At 50.5% G+C, this 17,632-nt stretch overlaps 1 protein-coding gene across 3 annotated transcripts in view; it reads right to left on the reverse strand.

Annotated features, from left to right (window-relative positions):
• SMARCA2 (SWI/SNF related BAF chromatin remodeling complex subunit ATPase 2) overlaps window positions 1–17,632 on the reverse strand; it is a 1,761,756-nt gene that overhangs the window by 134,904 nt on the left and 1,609,220 nt on the right. For all 3 annotated transcript variants that reach the window (XM_085632958.1, XM_085632957.1, XM_085632956.1), the window contains one exon: window positions 7,843–7,944. In XM_085632958.1, the coding sequence (XP_085489084.1) occupies window positions 7,843–7,944 (102 nt within the window). The remainder of the gene's footprint in view (window positions 1–7,842; window positions 7,945–17,632) is intronic.

A 17,632-nucleotide genomic window follows, 5' to 3' on the forward strand; every position in this document is an offset into this window, starting at 1 on the left:
AGGTGTCTAACACTTTGGAATAATACCCCCATACCATTTCTGGTAATGAGGATATTATTCCTCCCTTCTAGAGGGAGAGACATGTTAAAATCCTACTTTGCCGTTTAACTCTCACCAAAGCCTCAGCATCACAAAATGGATGCTGCTGCCACAGACACGAGTCTGACCTCCTGCTGCTGGGAGCCCTCCCAGCCAGGGAGGCCTGGACAATAGGTTTCCTGCTTGGGGAGGTGCTAGCACCTCCCCAGACAGACTTTAGTGTATTGGGGCAGGGAGGGCTGAAAGGAATGAGACATGCCTGGGGCACACAAGGTGTCCCATGCATAGTCCAGTTCAAACCGGTGCTGGGGCACTCCAGCCCCAGCTCTGGCGCGAAACTGGACAAAGGAAAGGGGTGTAGCCACTCCCCTTCCTGGTCCCACCCATAGGAGGGACCTTGCAGGTAGCCCAGCCCACTAGCCCAGTATATTAGTAGCTAGTTGGGCCCTGCTAGATTAGATTATCCTGAACCTGCAACTTGAACAGAAACTCTGGACCTTCGACATTCGACGAAAGAAGAAGACTGAAGAATCTCCCTTGTGGCCAAGGAGTGGTCACCCTGTGCGAACAGGCACCATCAAGAGACTTACCCTTTGCTTTGCTGAAGTTCTACGAGGGACCGACTGCAGAGCCTGACCAGAGCCTTGACTTCCAGACTTCTCCGACCCTGATCCACATCCACAGCCGAGCTGAGATCCGTGGAGGCGACAAGAGACGTGGGACCGGCTACCTGGGAAAAGTGGCGAGTATCTTCCAGCGCAGCTTCTGAGGCATCCTCGAGGTTGTGCAGCCTTGGGTGGAGGGTACCTCAGAAGCTGCGCTGTAAGTTACTAGCCACTTTTTCCAGGTAGCCGGTCCCACGTCGCTCGTCGCCTCCACGGATCTCAGCTCTGCTGCAGATGTGGATGAGGGTCGGAGAAGTATGGAAGTCAAGGCTCTGGTCGGGCTCTGCAGTCGGTTCCTCGTAGAACGGTCGCAAAGCAAAGGGTAGTCTCTTGATGGTGCCTGTTTGCACAGGGTAGCCACTCCTTGGCTACAAGGGAGATTCTTCAGTCTTCTTCTTTCGTCGAATGTCGAAGGTCCAGAGTTTCTGTTCAGTTTTGCAGGTTCAGGATAATCTAAAGTCTTGAGGCCCAACTCCCACTCTTATACTAATCTGGGGGGCTGGGCTACCTGCTAGGTCACGCCTTATGGGTGGGACCTGGGAGGGGGTGGTTACACCCACTTCCCTTTGTCCAGTTTCGCGCCAGAGCTGGGGCTGGAGTGCCCCAGCGCCGGTTTGAACTGGACTATGCAAGGAACACCTTGTGTGCCCCAGGCATGTCTCATTCCTTTCAGCCCACCCTGCCCCAATACACTAAAGGTTGTCTGGGGAGGTGCTAGCACCTCCCCAAGCAGGAAACCTATTGTCCAGGCCTCCCTGGCTGGGATCACTCCCAGCAGCAGGAGGTCAGACTTGTGTCTGTGGCAGCAGCATCCATTTTGTGATGCTGAGGCTTTGGTTAGAGTTAAACAGCAAAGTAGGATTTTAACATGTCTCTCCCTCTAGAAGGGAGGGATAATATCCTCATCACCAGAAATGGTATGGGGGTATTATTCCAAAGTGTTAGACACCTTACACGACATGTTTTGATAAAGCCAAACCATAGTTACCATAACCGTTTAAGATTATAAGGCACTTTAAGAGTATATGGTAGGCTATATCATAGAACAGCTATAAGGACATGGTTCCGAAAGCTGCAGACAGGCTCAGCTCATGCTAGAGCACCATCTCACATGTTACCAAGCACTCTGCCTCCAGGATTGTTAAGGCCTGCCATAGGAGTGACTGATAGGTACACATGTGTCTATATATAAGGGTAGATATAGGCATACTATATCTAAGCAAGGGGTGATTACACGACCTTGCCCCAGCTGAGTGATCAGCCAGTTGTGTCTGATTGGAAGGCCAGACCAGGGGTGGCATAATACATGCTGCAGCCCCTGGGAGGCCTAGGGTACACCTATGCCCTGGGTACCTAGGGTACACTGTACAGGGTCCAATAAGGTGATCCTTACCAATTGGTTATGTACCTAGGGAACATGGAGTCCATTTTAAAGAGAGAGCAGACAGCCTGAGACCCTGAATGGCAGGATCTCAGGCCAACTAAGTCGAAAAACCAGCTAGACACTAGGCAAAAAGTTGGGGGTAACCATAGTCAGATATCCACCTTCCTACAACAACTCCCAAAGTGGTTGAGTCATACCAGGGTGTAAAGTGACCTGTGCTTCAGAAACAGTGCAATTATAAGTAACAACTAGAAACACATAGCAAAAGGTGCGATAAAGAATAAGGGTCTCATCGCCTGAATCAAAAGCCAAAATATATATAAAATACATGTTTGAAATTTGAGAATATTAAAAATGTTAAAAATAATTTCATAAGTCATTGCCCTGCAGCTTTTAAGATTGTTCTTCGGTTATGCCATGATTCCTCTAAAAATTAGCTTACAGCTCAAACTATTTTAAAAGAGGTGTCAGTTTTTGAGAAACCTAAGGGGTACCTGGTATCGAGTTGTTCCCAATTTGCAACATATGGGGCGGATCCACTTAGGACGAGAGATCGAATACTCCGAGCAGAAGAACAACAAACGCGATTGGTTCTCACCACCCTAGCCACACACAGGACATGCAATAAGTAAACTGAGCCAGTGTTCTCCCCATTACTGGAAGATGCCCTGCGTCACCTCCAGGTGTACCTGTCATTCGTGATCGTGCTGAGTTTGTTCCTCCTGGAGTCTAAATATCCTGCTGAGGGGGTATTGATCAGGGACATGCCATGCCCACTTAGCCAGTTCCAGTGGGACCAGGACTCCACTCTGCTCTGCTTGTTGCAGTACCTCATGGCTGTGGTGTTGTCAGTGTTTCCCATCGGCCTCCTTGTAGATCCATATAAAGGTTTTCATTGTCATAGTATAGGGATGCATCATCCCAGTCATCTCCATTGTCGCCATCCAGACCTTGCTGAATATGTTCAGAGTCTATAGGAATGCAGTTCTGAAGTTCTTGTGGCTAACTGCAGGGTAATGGCAGTGTCCCATCAGAGTAAAATTGAGTTTAAACCAGCTGCATCAAAGAATGCTGAGGACATGACTTCGGTAGAGGTTGTGTCCAATTCGTCTTAAGAGTCTGACAAAACAATCAGGTCCTCTTGGGGCATCGGTGGCATCAAATGTGTCGCCAGTGTCTAAGTCGGGTTGGATGTTGGTCCCAGAGTCACAGCGGCCCCCAAAGCAGGCTTAACTGGCCTAAAAGAGATGAGCATGGATCCGTTGATGGTAATTTGAGAGGAAGTCTATTTGGACCCTTGAGACCGAAGGTGCGCCAAAGAAGGCTAAGTAGTGGCTAAAATTTGCAACATTTGCTACTTGAAAGCCTCAATTTTTTGTGGCATCGCAGATGGAACGGTAAACTCGGATTGCATTGGGGCAAGATGTTGAATCCGTTCCTCGGTAGGAGACTGGGACCCGGACACCTTGACGTTCCTGTGACTTCTCTGGTTGAGAGTGGAGGGACATTGCCAAATCTCACTTCGCATTCTTATGCTTTTCTTTCAACTTGGAATTACCTGAAGATTTGGAGTGCGTAGAAGGTCTTCTACAAGAATAGATATGCATCCTCGACCAGGATCGTTCCTTATGCACCATTTCGACAATATTTGGTGACGTTGACTTTAGCTTTGTGGTCCTTGGTAGCTGTGGGGTTCATCCGGGCGCAGTCCCTGTAGGAAGGTGGAAATCTGACTATGGTTACCCCCAACTTTTTGCCTAGTGTCTAGCTGGTTTTTCGACTTAGTTGGCCTGAGATCTTGCCATTCAGGGTCTCAGGCTGTCTGCTCTCTCTTTAAAATGGACTCCATGTACCCTAGGTACATTCCCAATTGGTAAGGATCACCTTATTGGACCCTGTACAGTGTACCCTAGGTACCCAGGGCATAGGTGTACCCTAGGCCTCCCAGGGGCTGCAGCATGTATTATGCCACCCCTGGTCTGGCCTTCCAATCAGACACAACTGGCTGATTACTCAGCTGGGGCAAGGTCGTGTAATCACCCCTTGCTTAGATATAGTATACCTATATCTACCCTTAAAATAGACACATGTGTACCTATCAGCCACTCCTATGGCAGGCCTTAACAATCCTGGAGGCAGAGTGCTTGGTAACATGTGAGATGGTGCTCTAGCATGAGCTGAGCCTGTCTGCAGCTTTCGGAACCATGTCCTTATAGCTGTTCTATGATATAGCCTAACATATACTCTTAAAGTGCCTTAAAATCTTAAACGGTTATGGTAACTATGGTTTGGCTTTATCAAAACATGTCGTGTAAGGTGTCTAACACTTTGGAATAATACCCCCATCCCATTTCTGGGGATGAGGATATTATTCCTCCCTTCTAGAGGGGGAGACATGTTAAAATCCTACTTTGCTGTTTAACTCTAACCAAAGCCTCAGCATCACAAAATGGATGCTGCTGCCACAGACACGAGTCTGACCTCCTGCTGCTGGGAGTGATCCCGGCAAGGGAGGCTTGGACAATAGGTTTCCTGCTTGGGGAGGTGCTAGCACCTCCCCAGACAGACTTTAGTGTATTGGGGCAGGGAGGGCTGAAAGGAATGAGACATGCCTGGGGCACACAAGGTGTCCCATGCATAGTCCAGTTCAAACCGGTGCTGGGGCACTCCAGCCCCAGTCCTGGCACGAAGCTGGACAAAGGGAAGGGGGTGTAACCACCCCCCTCCCACCCATAAGGCGTGACCTAGCAGGCAACCCAGCCCCCCAGATTAGTATAAGAGTGGTAGCTGGGCCCCAGGAGATTAGATTATCCTGAACCTGCAACTTGAACAGAAACTCTGGACCTTCGACATTAGACGAAAGAAGAAGACTGAAGAATCTCCCTTGTGGCCAAGGAGTGGCTACCCTGTGCAAACAGGCACCATCAAGAGACTACCCTTTGCTTTGCTGAAGTTCTATGAGGGACCGACTGCAGAGCCCGACCAGAGCCTTGACTTCCAGACTTCTCCGACCCTGATCCACATCCACAGCCGAGCTGAGATCTGTGGAGGCGACGAGAGACGTGGGACCGGCTACCTGGGAAAAGTGGCGAGTATCTTCCAGCGCAGCTTCTGAGGCACCCTCGAAGTTGTGCACCGGGGATTGAGAAGCCCCAACCCCAAGCACCATCTGCACCGAAGATCAGCCCCCCACACTCCACGGGTCCTGCGTGGGGCCCTTCTGCATTTTCCTGCTTGCCGCGTCTGTCCGGTTGCTTGCCCGTTGGCTAGCGGCCATTGTGACGACACACATTGAAATCTTCACTGCTGGTTTGGCTCCTCCAGACTGGCTCCCGCTTCTTTGCAAAAGAGAAGCACCCCAGACCTTCCTGGTCTGCACCAGAAGCAAGTCCTCCGTTCTTCGTGGGTTCCTCTTGCCAAGGCTTGGTGAGTCCTAGTTCGACTTCGACGCCGCCGACAGCAAGAGCCTTCGTGGGACAGCTCGCCTCCTGGTCCTGGTCGTCCTCGACGTCTCCTGGTACCCGTGGCTGCAGCGACAAGCTTCACCTTTCACCTGCAATCTTCACAACATCGCCTGGTTCCTTCCTGGTTCCACGTGGTCACTGGCAAGTGACCATGACTCTGTCCCTTCTGCTTGCAGGTATCCTCTCTTCTTGATCCCAGCCTTGGGATTCACCGGACACTCTTCACTGACTGCCTGTCAGCAACTTTCCTTCAGGCATCCATAGAAGTCCACGACGAAACCCGACGCAAGTTCACACCTATGCACCCGCAGCCTGTGGGCTAGGTAACTTGGGTACTTCGGTGCTCACAAGGGTAGTGACTATCCTAGGGTCTAGTTTCCGAGTCTCGACTCTCTAGCTGCTTCAGAAGTGTCCTTAAACTGTTAATTCTAACTGCTAGTAATTCTATCGACTTTTACGCATTACGCGTGAGTGTTTCCACTCTGCACCTGAATCCCGTGGGCCTCCCACTTCCTAACTGTTGCTAGTGTAGTGTAGCCCCAGCGATTCCCTAGGCCTATCCTATTTCCGTGACAGTGGTCCTTATACCACTTCTTTAGTATATGGTTTGCGTGGCCCCTAGGGCCTAACTGTATTACTTACCTGTGTGACTTAATGTATGCTTGAATAAGACTGTGTTGTACTTACCTCTAATCTCATAAAGAGTGCTGAGGGTTTGACTAGAATAAATACACTTTATTTTATATATATATCTGTTGTGGTGTCCTTTCATTTGGTATTCAAGGGATTATATATGGTATCACAGCTGGCTTCACATGCCATTCAGAGTTTAGCCTAAGACTGCTCTTGTCCATGCTACCACTAGTATAGCTGGTCTATAAGGTTGACTTTACAACCAATCACCATAAGGGTTGTTTGGACTGATATAGGGTGTACACTAGAACTAGTGACATCATACATCAGGCCAACTTCTCACAGTCCCCACAAAATCTGGATGCGTGAGAAGAACCTAGACCAAAGATATTTTCCTTAACAGTCCATAGAATCTTTAAAACACGTCAGATTTTGTGGGAAGATTTCACTTGCACACTGGAAAAAGAGTTTTGAAAAGAAAAAGTTTGTCATAGACTATGTAAATTGATTGGGAGAGCGCCCAAAATCTGAATCTGAAGGCGTGAACAGAATAGAACTGATGCACAGCAGTGTTGTTTATATGCGAGTTCAGCATCACTTCTGAGGGTGGGTCGGAGTAGACAGCAGGTGCAAGACACCACCTTCTGGCACGCAGGAGGACTGCTGAGAGAAATCTCCAGAGCAAGTCTCACAGTTTTCACAAGGTGAGGAATCAACGGTTAGAAGTATCCATCATAAACAATATTATAAGCCAAAGTATTCACAAAAGTGATAAAAATTAATATTTTATAAAGAACTTAAAAAATATGAACATAAATGTATTTCAATATTTAGAATTTGTTTATGAATGTGGAAATTAATCTAGTGTCATTGCTATTCTGAGGTTGTACATAGCACTGATTGGTTCCCTCATTATAAATATAGTGGAAGGAACTGTTCTGTAGAACAAACACTGATATTTCTTCAGAAACTGACAACCCATTAGTGAACCACAATCCACCAATTAGCACACCTTGGTGAAAGGTGTACAATGCCACTAACAAACAAGACAGGATTGGTTTTGCTACCCTCATTAGCAAGTGGTTGCAGCCTTCCTTGCATTTCATCTCAGATAAGGCAGAATTATTTGGGGTACACATTTAGAAAAGAAAAACAAAAAGTTGACATAATATAGAACATCCAAAAAATGTGCAAAGGGTGAAAACCAGGCTCACTGTCATTTCAATGGAAAAAGGAAACCTTGGACCCTGGTGCTAAGATATTTCTTTTAGTTTCACATAAACGACTACATCCATTTGAATATACGCTTTTCTAACACATGCTTGATACATTGAGCTCATCGACTACTGACAAATGGTTAGTCCCTTCTCACCCAACAATGTACTCAATTTTTATCCTTAAACTTGTCTCTTAGAAGTGAGCAGAGAAATGTATTCATTTCCATTGTTTAGTAACACTTCTTCACACAAATCAAGGAAGAAATCTGGGAAAATGGAATCTGCTTAGTTTTGGGTTGCAAAAAATGAAGTCCTTATCCGAAGTTTGAACTTCTGCAAAGGTAAAAATTATTTGAGCTTTGCTTCAACTAGTTTGTTGGGATAGTAATTACAATGAAACAAACAGAAAGAACAAACCATTAAAAAGTAGTAAACCAGACCTGGGATCCCTCCAAGTTGAACGTTTGTGCATTATGGCAGAGCAACATCACATCTTTTTCAAGATCACCAACACTTCGATACTTATGGTTTCGAATTCTTTCCTGAAAATGCAGAGTGAATTACATATGGTTAACATGAGTTGAGTAATAAAACAATATAATTTAAGAGTGACTTAATCAAGAATAGAAGAGTATGTAATAAGCCACAAAATATGAGGTTACCTGCAATAATAATTTGAGACTAAGGACTTAAAATGTATCTTGCAAAGTTAGAAAATAATTTAGTGAGTGATCTAGATCATCACTATCTCTACATTTTCCCCAGGAGATCTCAATAAGTGTTTCACATTATAATTTGCAGTTAACACACATGTTCCACATTACATACAGCTTCAGGTGGTATGCAGAAGTTATTAGCAATCATTTCATACATACATCAACCAAAAAGAGGCATGTCTGCTGCAAAGAAGAATTAAATCACAGGGAGATAACCTTGTTTGAAAAGACTGACCAGCCACAAAAGGGGGATCATTTCTGAGAGATGTTGTTTCAGAGTGATGAACAAGCTACTTCCTTTTGCAATGATATTTCTGGTGCATACTCTAACCACAGATTCCTCACGTTTAGAGCATTCCCGGGCACTGAGACTCGATCTGTAAGTTTTTCATAGCTGTGCTTCCACATGTATCTGGGTGGCACTGTGCCACTCTACGTTAACACTGTTCCGCTCCACAAATGATGGAGCGGAGTTGCATATAAGCACCACCCCTGCAAGTTGACACCAGTTTCTTGAAATTTGGCACCTTTTAAATGGTAAAAACTGACCACTTCACAGAACAAGGAGATGCATGGACAGTGAGGAATCTGCAGTTAGACATAGAATCCTCAACTTTACAATCGATACCAAAGCTGTACCTCTCAAGATGGCAGGTCTATGTAGTAGGTTCAGACCAAAAAGTCCAGCAGGACGGAAAAAGCATAATGTCCTTTCTAACAGACATGGCTTTCAAGGCAGTAGTCCTTTGTGAACTAGTGCGCAGAAACCCACGTTGTGGCCTGACATGTCAAGAACAGGCACATCTTGTGCCAAAGTAGTGGTGGCAGTTTTGGCCCAGCTAGTCTGGGGCATCAGCCCTTACGGTGGCAGCTTTGTACCAGATCTTAATGTAAAGACTAGCCACCTCGACAGACTCTTTTTCTGCACTACCTTAACTTTCGTTGCCCAGGAGAGCCCTACAAGAAGCCGATAGTCCACCTGATGGTCTTTTGAGTGATCAATGTCAAATCTTTAAGCTCTTTTGGAGTCGAGCCACTAGAGTCTCTACTCTTCTTTTGAAGAATACTGGCAGGCTGATGGTTTGCCCAACGTGAAAAGAAGTCACAACTTCTGGCATGGGGGCGCCCTGGACCATAGCACCAGTTTGTGCTATGGCGGCTGCACACAAAGATTCTGGTGCTCACTCACACTATAAGTGATCGTAATGAGGAAGACAGAATTTAGTGTCAAAAGACATAAGGAACAGTTGTGCATCGGATCTGTGTTTCCTCCACTGCCCCTGTGCGGCTCTAGCTTCCCCTCCCCTTCCCATTTCTGTTTGCTTGTCCCACGTTGGGTGTATTTTCATAAAAATTGTTTGACTTCATAAACAGATTGCTGTGGTATGGCGGAGTGAAGCCATACGAAATATGCTTATGTACTAGCTAAGTATTGTATAATGGAAGACGTAACGTGCCTTAACATGGTTGCACAGCATTATAAACAGAGGGAGGTGATTCTGTGAGTGACAGAATATGTCGGTTGTCGCTACCGGTCATGTATAAGTTTGCTGATGTAACCAGGAAGTTGAGCTTTTGATGTACGACCGGGACTCGTATCCTACCTATTGGCTTTATATGACGTTTTTGTATGATGGTATATAGTTCTGTAGTCATATATATAACACAATCTTTAATAAACAGATCAAACAAAAAATGAACTGTTGTGCATCGTTTTAAAATGAGTACAAATGAGAGATGCCAGGACCAAATTAAGGTCCCACAATAGCATCACAAACAATTTGGGAAGGAACATATGTGTAAGACGTATAATAACAAGTATAACAACAGATTATTTAAATAAGGATGGACAGTCTGGTAAACGAAGAAACAAAGAGAAGCCAAAAGGGCCCATAAATAATCTTTAGTAGTGCCCACTACAAGGCCTTGCTGGGCCCAAGACATAACAAAATATCCAGCAGCTTGTCTTGCAAAGGATATGTCCTGAGGGCTCCAAATTAGGGCACACATTTGTCTCAGGGCAGCCAGGATGTCATTCACAACTCTGCTTGGCAGATCATCTGCTACCACTCAGTCTCCATGCACGGAGGTGTAGATTGCGCAGATTCGAGTGGTGATGTTAATGTTAGTAGAAATTTGTAGAGCGCACGTACGCCAATTGGCTTCATGGCGGTAAGGCTCAGAAGGCTGACAGAAAAGACAGAAGCTAACCCTGTGTAAAAAGCCATGTTTTCAGGGATTTCCTAAACTGGAAGAGGTCTGTGCAGGAACGAATTTCTAGCGGAAAAGAATTCTACAATTTGGGGGCGAGAGTGGCAAATCTGCTACCTCCATGGCGTACCAGTTTGAAGCCCGGGATAGAACGAAGTGAAAGATGGGCAGACCTTAAATTGAGTGTGGGAGTGTGCCTGAGTATCATGCTGTTAATGAACTCAGGACTGGTGCCATGTAAGGATTTAAAAATGAGGCACCCCGTTTTGAAGGCACAACGCTGTAATATTGGGAGCCAATGTAGTTTCTTCAGCAGAGGGGTCGCTGTATGCCACTTAGGTTGACGATATATCAGTCGTGCTGCCTGGTTCTGGACCATCTGTAGACGCTTAAGCAAGTAATGAGGCATGCCTAAGTATACAGAATTGGAGTAGTCCAGGTGGGATAGAACCGTAGATATCATGACCTGATTCAAGGCGTCATGACTGAGGAAACAATGTATTTTCCTGATTTTACGCATTTGAAAGAAGCACTTAGACACCACAGCTCCAACCTGAGTTTTCAGGGAAAGATCACTGTCCAGAAAGACTCTCAAAGTTTTGGCCGACGTGGACGGAGCGGGAGGAGAGCCAAGCTCTGAGGGCCAATAGTGGGGGCCCCAGTACTTGTGGCTGTCCCCAGTGAGAACTATCTCTGTCTTGCCAGGGTTTAGTTGAACAAGTTACTTACCTTCGGTAACGATGTATCTGTAAGAAACATTAGTTAGTTAGATTCCTCACCTTAGAATATCCCCAGGCGTCAGACTGGATCCGGAAGATTTTTCGTCAGAAATACCCCTTGCGCGTCGCTAGGCGTCGTCTGCGGCTCCGCGTCCGTCGTCGGCGTCGTGCGCCGGAATGACGTCGGAGTACTTAGACGCCGCCCTCGCGCGCTGACGTCAGTTCTTGTACATAGCCTTCCGCGCCAGGAACGCAGAGCCATGCAAGAGACCGACACTGGTACCAAAAAAGTCTAGGGCCCTGAAAGGAATAGCCTTAACCCTAGATGTCAGTTCGCAGAACGGGGAGGATGGGTGGGTCGGTGAGGAATCTAACTAACTAATGTTTCTTACAGATACATCGTTACCGAAGGTAAGTAACTTGTTCATCTGAAAGAAACACGTTAGTTAGATTCCTCACCTTAGAATAGATACCCAAGCAATACCAACCCCGATGGAGGGTCTGCGAACCAAGATCACACCAGAAAGTCCTGGAGGACAGAACGGCCAAAGAAGCCATCCCTCCGGACTTGGCTGTCTAGGCAATAATGCCTGGCAAACGTGTGCAGCGAGGCCCACGTTGCCGCCTGACAGATGTCCTGCAAAGGGACTCCCCGTCCCAAAGCAGTAGTAGCCGCTGTGGCCCGAGTAGAATGGGCGCGCAGCCCAACAGACGGTTCCTTTTTTGCCAAGGAATAACAGATTTTTATACACAAAACGACCCACCGGGAGATGGTCCGTTTGTGTACAGCTTTTCCCTTCTTTGCACGCACGTAGCCAACGAAAAGCTGGTCGTCCACTCGGAACTGTTTAGTGCGGTCCAAATAAAAGGAGAGCGCACGTTTTGGGTCCAGACGGTGGAGCCGCTCTTCCTCTTTGGAAGGATGCGGAGGCGGAAAGAAGGTGGGCAAGGTGACAGATTGCCCAAGATGAAAGGGGGTCACCACTTTCGGTAGAAAGGAAGGACGAGGCCGAAGGACAACCTTGTCCGGATGAACAGATAGAAAAGGAGGCTTGGACGATAGAGCCTGGAGCTCACTCACCCGTCTAGCCGAGGTGATGGCTACCAGGAAAGCAGTCTTAAGAGTTAGAAGACGAAGAGGACAATTGTGAAGAGGCTCAAAGGGAGCGCACATCAGGTATGTCAAGACAAGATTCAAGTCCCACTGAGGCATTACGAAAGGGACAGAAGGGAACGTGTGAGTAATGCCTTTAAGAAAGCGTGACACTACAGGGGACTTGAAAAGAGAGGGCTGATCTGGAAGCCGTAAGAAGGCAGAGAGAGCAGCAAGATAACCTTTCAAGGTGTCCAGGGCAGAGCCCTGCCGGGCCGAAGAAAGAGGAGAACCTCAGAAAGAGGGGCGGAGAGGGGATCCACAGCCTTTGCTGTGCACCATGCCACAAATTTGTTCCACCGGCAGGCGTATACCGTCTTTGTGGAGGGACGCCTGGCTGCCAGAATGATATCACAGACTTCAGGAGGCAAGTCAAATGGCATCAACTGCCGCCGCTCAATCTCCACGCATGGAGGTGGAGGCTGGACAGGTTCGGGTGGAGGACCGTCCCCTGCTGCTGCGACAGAAGATCCTCCCGAAGGGGCAGACGTATCGGAGGATCGGTCAACATACTGAGTAGCTCGGGATACCAGTACCTTCGTGCCCAATCCGGAGCCACCAAGATGACTTGGGCCCGGTCGCGCTTGATCTTCTTCAGCACTCTGGGCAGAAGTGGTATAGGCGGAAAGGCGTACAACAGACCGCAACTCCACTCGCGACGAAAAGCGTCGCCGAGCGAGTGCCGCCTTGGAAATTCCAACGCGCAGAACTGCTGACATTGCGCGTTCTCGTCGGTGGCGAATAGATCTAACCAAGGCTCTCCCCACTGCTGAAAGAGACCTTGCGCCACCTCGGAGTTCAGACGCCATTCGTGATCCATCATGCACCGGCGGCTGAGTTCGTTTGCTCTGGCGTTCAGAGAGCCCGCCAGATGTTGAACCACCAGGGTGACGCCCTGGTGTTCTAGCCATGTCCAGAGGCGCAGAGCCTCCTGACAAAGGGTCCACGACCCCACCCCGCCCTGTTTGTTGCAATACCACATAGCGGTGGTGTTGTCTGTGAACACCTGCACGACACTTCCCCAGACAGCGGGAAGGAAGGCTTTCAGTGCAAGTCGGATCGCTCGCAGCTCCAACAAGTTGATGTGGAGGCGAGACTCCGCCGGAGACCAGAGGCCTCTGATCTCCGCCTCTCCCATATGGCCACCCCATCCCAGGAGGGACGCATCCGTCACTACGACATGCTCCGGTAGGGGTAGGGAGAGGCTCTTGCCCGTGACCCAATCGCGGTCCGTGAGCCACCACTGCAACTGCTGTGCAGTGCCCTCCGAGATCAAGACATGGTCGGACAGGTTGCCGTGATGCTGGGCCCACTGAAACTTCAGGTCCCACTGCAGAGCCCGCATGCACCGCCAGGCGTGATGCACTAGTAGGATGCAGGAGGCCATCAGCCCCAGAAGCCGCAACACTAGCCTGACCGAAACCCAGGATAGAGGCCGAAAGATGGGAATCAGGGCCTGTATATCCCGGACCCGCTGCTCCGGTGGATGGACCCGGAACTGCGCCGAATCGAGAACCGCTCCGAAGAGGAGCTTCTGAGAGGGGCTCAGGTGTGACTTCGGCACGTTGATGGAACACCCCAGCAAATGCAGGAGATCCGCCGTAGTCTGGAGGTGGGAGACGACTGCCTGGGGCGAGCCCGCCTTCAACAACCAGTCGTCGAGATAGGGGGAAGACTGGAACCCCTGATCTGCTCAGATGAGCTGCGACCACCGCCATCACTTTCGTGAACACCCGAGGGGCACTGGTAAGGCCGAAGAGGAGCACGGTGATCTGAAAGTGCTCCTGACCCACCGTGAACCGCAGGTAACGCCGGTGGGCCGGCAGGACGGGGATGTGGAAATATGCGTCCTGCAAGTCCAACGCTACCATCCAGTCTCCAGGGTCTAGGGCAGCTAGAACCTGAGCCAAAGTCAACATTTTGAACCGTTCCTTCCGGAGGAAGGCATTGACGTTCCAGAGGTCCAAGATAGGGCGTAGGCCCCCTTTGCCTTTCTTGGGAACCAGAAAGTAGTGGGAATAACAACCACGACCTACTTCTGGGCTCGGAACGCGCTCGACGGCCCCCTTGGCCAAGAGGGCAGAAACTTCCTCGTGGAGAAGATTCAAATGATCCCCCGAGATACGGTGGTGCTGCGGTGGCATGGCTGGAGGGGTCGTCTCGAAGGGGAGGGAGTAGCCCCTTCGGACGATTTGCAGCACCCACCTGTCCGACGTGATGGAACGCCAGTGGAGCAGGTGATGGCGAACTCTGCCGCCCACTGGCGTGGAATGAGCCTGAAAGCTCGGACTAGGAAGGCTTTGAGGCGGATGCTGCCGGGGTGGATGTGGACTGACCGCGTCGTCCTCTGGTACCGCCTCGGCGGAAACCACGTCCGCGACCGCAGGCTGGTTCTGCGGCCAGTGGCTAGGCGGACGTGAGGAGGTGCCCCTTCCTTGGCCACGAAAGGAGCGAAAAGCGGAAGTATGTGGCCGCGGGGCCGAGAGGCCCAAGGACGTGGCCGTAGCCCAGGAGTCCTTGAAGCGAGCCAGCGCACTGTCCGCTTTGTCACCAAAAAGGCGAGCGCCATCAAAAGGCATGTCCATGAGGGTGCTCTGGACATCCCCTGAAAAAGACGTGGACCGCAGGCAGGCGTGACGTCGAAGCGCCACCGTGGTAGAAATCGCCCTACCCAGCAAGTCCGTAGTGTCGAGTCCACATCGGATTGCATGGCGCGCTGCATCTCTCCCATCGGCCAGGGCCGAGGAAAGCCGCGCCCGGGCCTCCTCCGGGCACAGTGGCAGCACGTCCTCCACCGCATCCCACAGAGAGTGGGAATAACAGTCCAAGAGACAAGCGGTGTTCAAAGACCGCAGGCCCAAACTGAGCGAAGAGAACAGCTTCTTACCAAACTGTTCCAGTCTCTTGGAATCCCGGTCCGGAGGAGCGGACGGGAAGGAGGATTGGGAGGTAGAGGCCTGGATAACCAGACTCTCGGAGGTGGGGTGTTGGGACAGAAAACTGGGGTGGCCCGGAGCAGGGCGGTGGCGCCTGGCAACGTTCCTATCCACAGGAGGGACTGTGGAGGGCTTGGACCAGGTGCCCTGCAGAACGTCAGTGAGGGCCTCATTGAATGGCAGTGGAGCATGCGGCAGACTGAAGCACCTCAGTGAGGATGTTAGTCCTCACAGCCACGGCAGGCAGCTCAAGCCCAAGGGCTTCGGCCGCCTTGCGCAGCACCACAGAAAAAGCTGTACCCTCCTCCGAAGCCACAGTCAGAGGAGAGATGAATCCAGTGTCCGGAGAGGTATCCAACCCACTGGCCTCCCCCAGTTCATCTGCCCAGTCCTGTGCAAGTTGGCTCTGAAGGGCCATAGGGTCATCAGACCCCTCCCAGTCGCCCCCGTCATCCGATTCCTGGTAAACAGGAGGAATGATCGGAGCCGGTCGATAAACAATATGGGTCTCTAGCGGCGTCGGATCGGCGTCTGGACCGGACAGGGGCTGAACCGGGGATCGATGTCGACCGGAGCCGGCGTCGGGGTGGTATCGGTGTCGGCGCCGGCGGAGGAGGCGTAACGAGGTCGACCGGCATCGACGGGGGCCCAGGCTCGGGCCCCTCGGGGACCTGCGGCGTCGGGGCCGGAGCCTCCAACGGCGCCGGGGCCGGAGCCGCCGGCATGCGAGGTCGCCCAGTCGAGTCCGCGGGGCCCGAAGGCGCGCCAGCGGGCGTCGACGGCGGGGCCAGGCTCCTCATGGCCGAGAGAAAGGCACTGACCTCCGCCGGCGTCGCGTCAGTCCCATGGACCGTCGGGTATGGGGACTTGCGCGGCACCTGCGGCTCCTGCGGAGCCGCGGGGGTGGAACCACCCGGACCCTCGGCCAAGTCGCGCGACCGGCGAGGGGAGTCCGAAGAGCGGTGTCGCTTCTTGCACTTCTTGGAGTGCCTCGACTTACCCGAAGACTTCGAGCCAGACGAGTGACGATGTCGAGTGCGGCTCCGCGACCGATCCTTGGACCTCCTCCTGGACCGGGATCGAGAGCGACGCGGAGCCGAGTGGCGAAGCTCGAGAAGCTTGCGGGACCGCTCCCGCCTAGCTTTCGAGGTCAGGGCCATACAATCGGAGCACGACGCCGCGTCGTGGTCGAGGCCCAAGTAGTACAGGCACCGGCGGTGATGATCGGTCACCGACATCAGTCGGTGACAGTCGTCGCAGGCCTTGAAACCAGGCATCCTACCGGCACCAGAGTCGAGAATTGACCAAAAAGAGTCAAAAAAGTTAGTCAAAAATTGACTTAAGGGGTAGCTCTCCCAGATCTGCGCTTACTGGCGCGGAAAAAAGAAGAACTGACGTCAGCGCGCGAGGGCGGCGTCTAAGTACTCCGACGACGTCATTCCGGCGCACGACGCCGACGACTGACGCGGAGCCGCAGACGACGCCTAGCGACGCGCAAGGGGTATTGCTGACGAAAAATCTTCCGGATCCAGTCTGACGCCTGGGGATATTCTAAGGTGAGGAATCTAACTAACGTGTTTCTTTCAGATTGAAATGATTAAGGTCCATCCAACTTTGGATGTATAACATGGTGTCCTGGAATTCAGTGATAGAGTTATGTGAACTGTCGACCCTGAGGATGAGCTGAAGATCATCTGCATAGTTGAGGACCAGCACATTCCTGTCTTTAAGAGACTGGATCAAGGGCGCCATATAGATGTTAAATAGATGGGGAGATAGGGCCGAACCCTGTGGGACCCCACAGGTGGTATTACGTGGGGGTGCTAGAAACTGACCCAGACGGACAGCCTGAGAACGATCCTCCAGAAAGGAAGTAAGCCAACGAGCCGCAGTCCCCTGAACACCAGCCCTCCTGACACGGTCGGCCAGAATAATATGGTCGACCGTGTCAAAGGCTGCGGAAAGATCCAGCAAGACCAGGGCCAGAGAACAGCCTCTGTCAGCGTTATCCCGCAAGGTATCCACAACCGTCAGGATCACAGATTCGGTAGAATGGGCTGGCCGAAAGCCAGCCTGATGAGGGTCCAAGTATTTTGATGCCTCTAAAAAATTAGAGAAGCATTTAGCTACGTGGCCCTCTAGAATCTTGGCCAGAAAGGGAAGCAGAGAGATCGGGCGGTAATTGGATAGGAGCACGGGACCAGCTCCAGGTTTTTTTAAGAGGGGGGACCACTACTGCTTTTTTAAAAGCCAGGGGGACTAGGCCAGATGAAATGGATTCATTCAGTAATGTAAGTGCGGGTCCAGAATGGATTGCGAGGCAGTCTTTCAATATGTGAGGGGGAAAGCAGTCAGATGGAGCGCCTGATTTGATTTCCACTAACAGGTCTTGAAAAGTCTTGTTACTTATAGTGGGAAAACAGCTAAGGGTCCTGTTGTTACAATGTACCACAGGGGGGTCTGATGAGGAAGGGTGGGTAGGGATGCTGGCCTTT

This window comes from Triturus cristatus, chromosome 2_1 (assembly GCF_964204655.1).
Source record: "Triturus cristatus chromosome 2_1, aTriCri1.1, whole genome shotgun sequence".
Classification (NCBI taxonomy): Eukaryota; Metazoa; Chordata; class Amphibia; order Caudata; family Salamandridae; genus Triturus; species Triturus cristatus.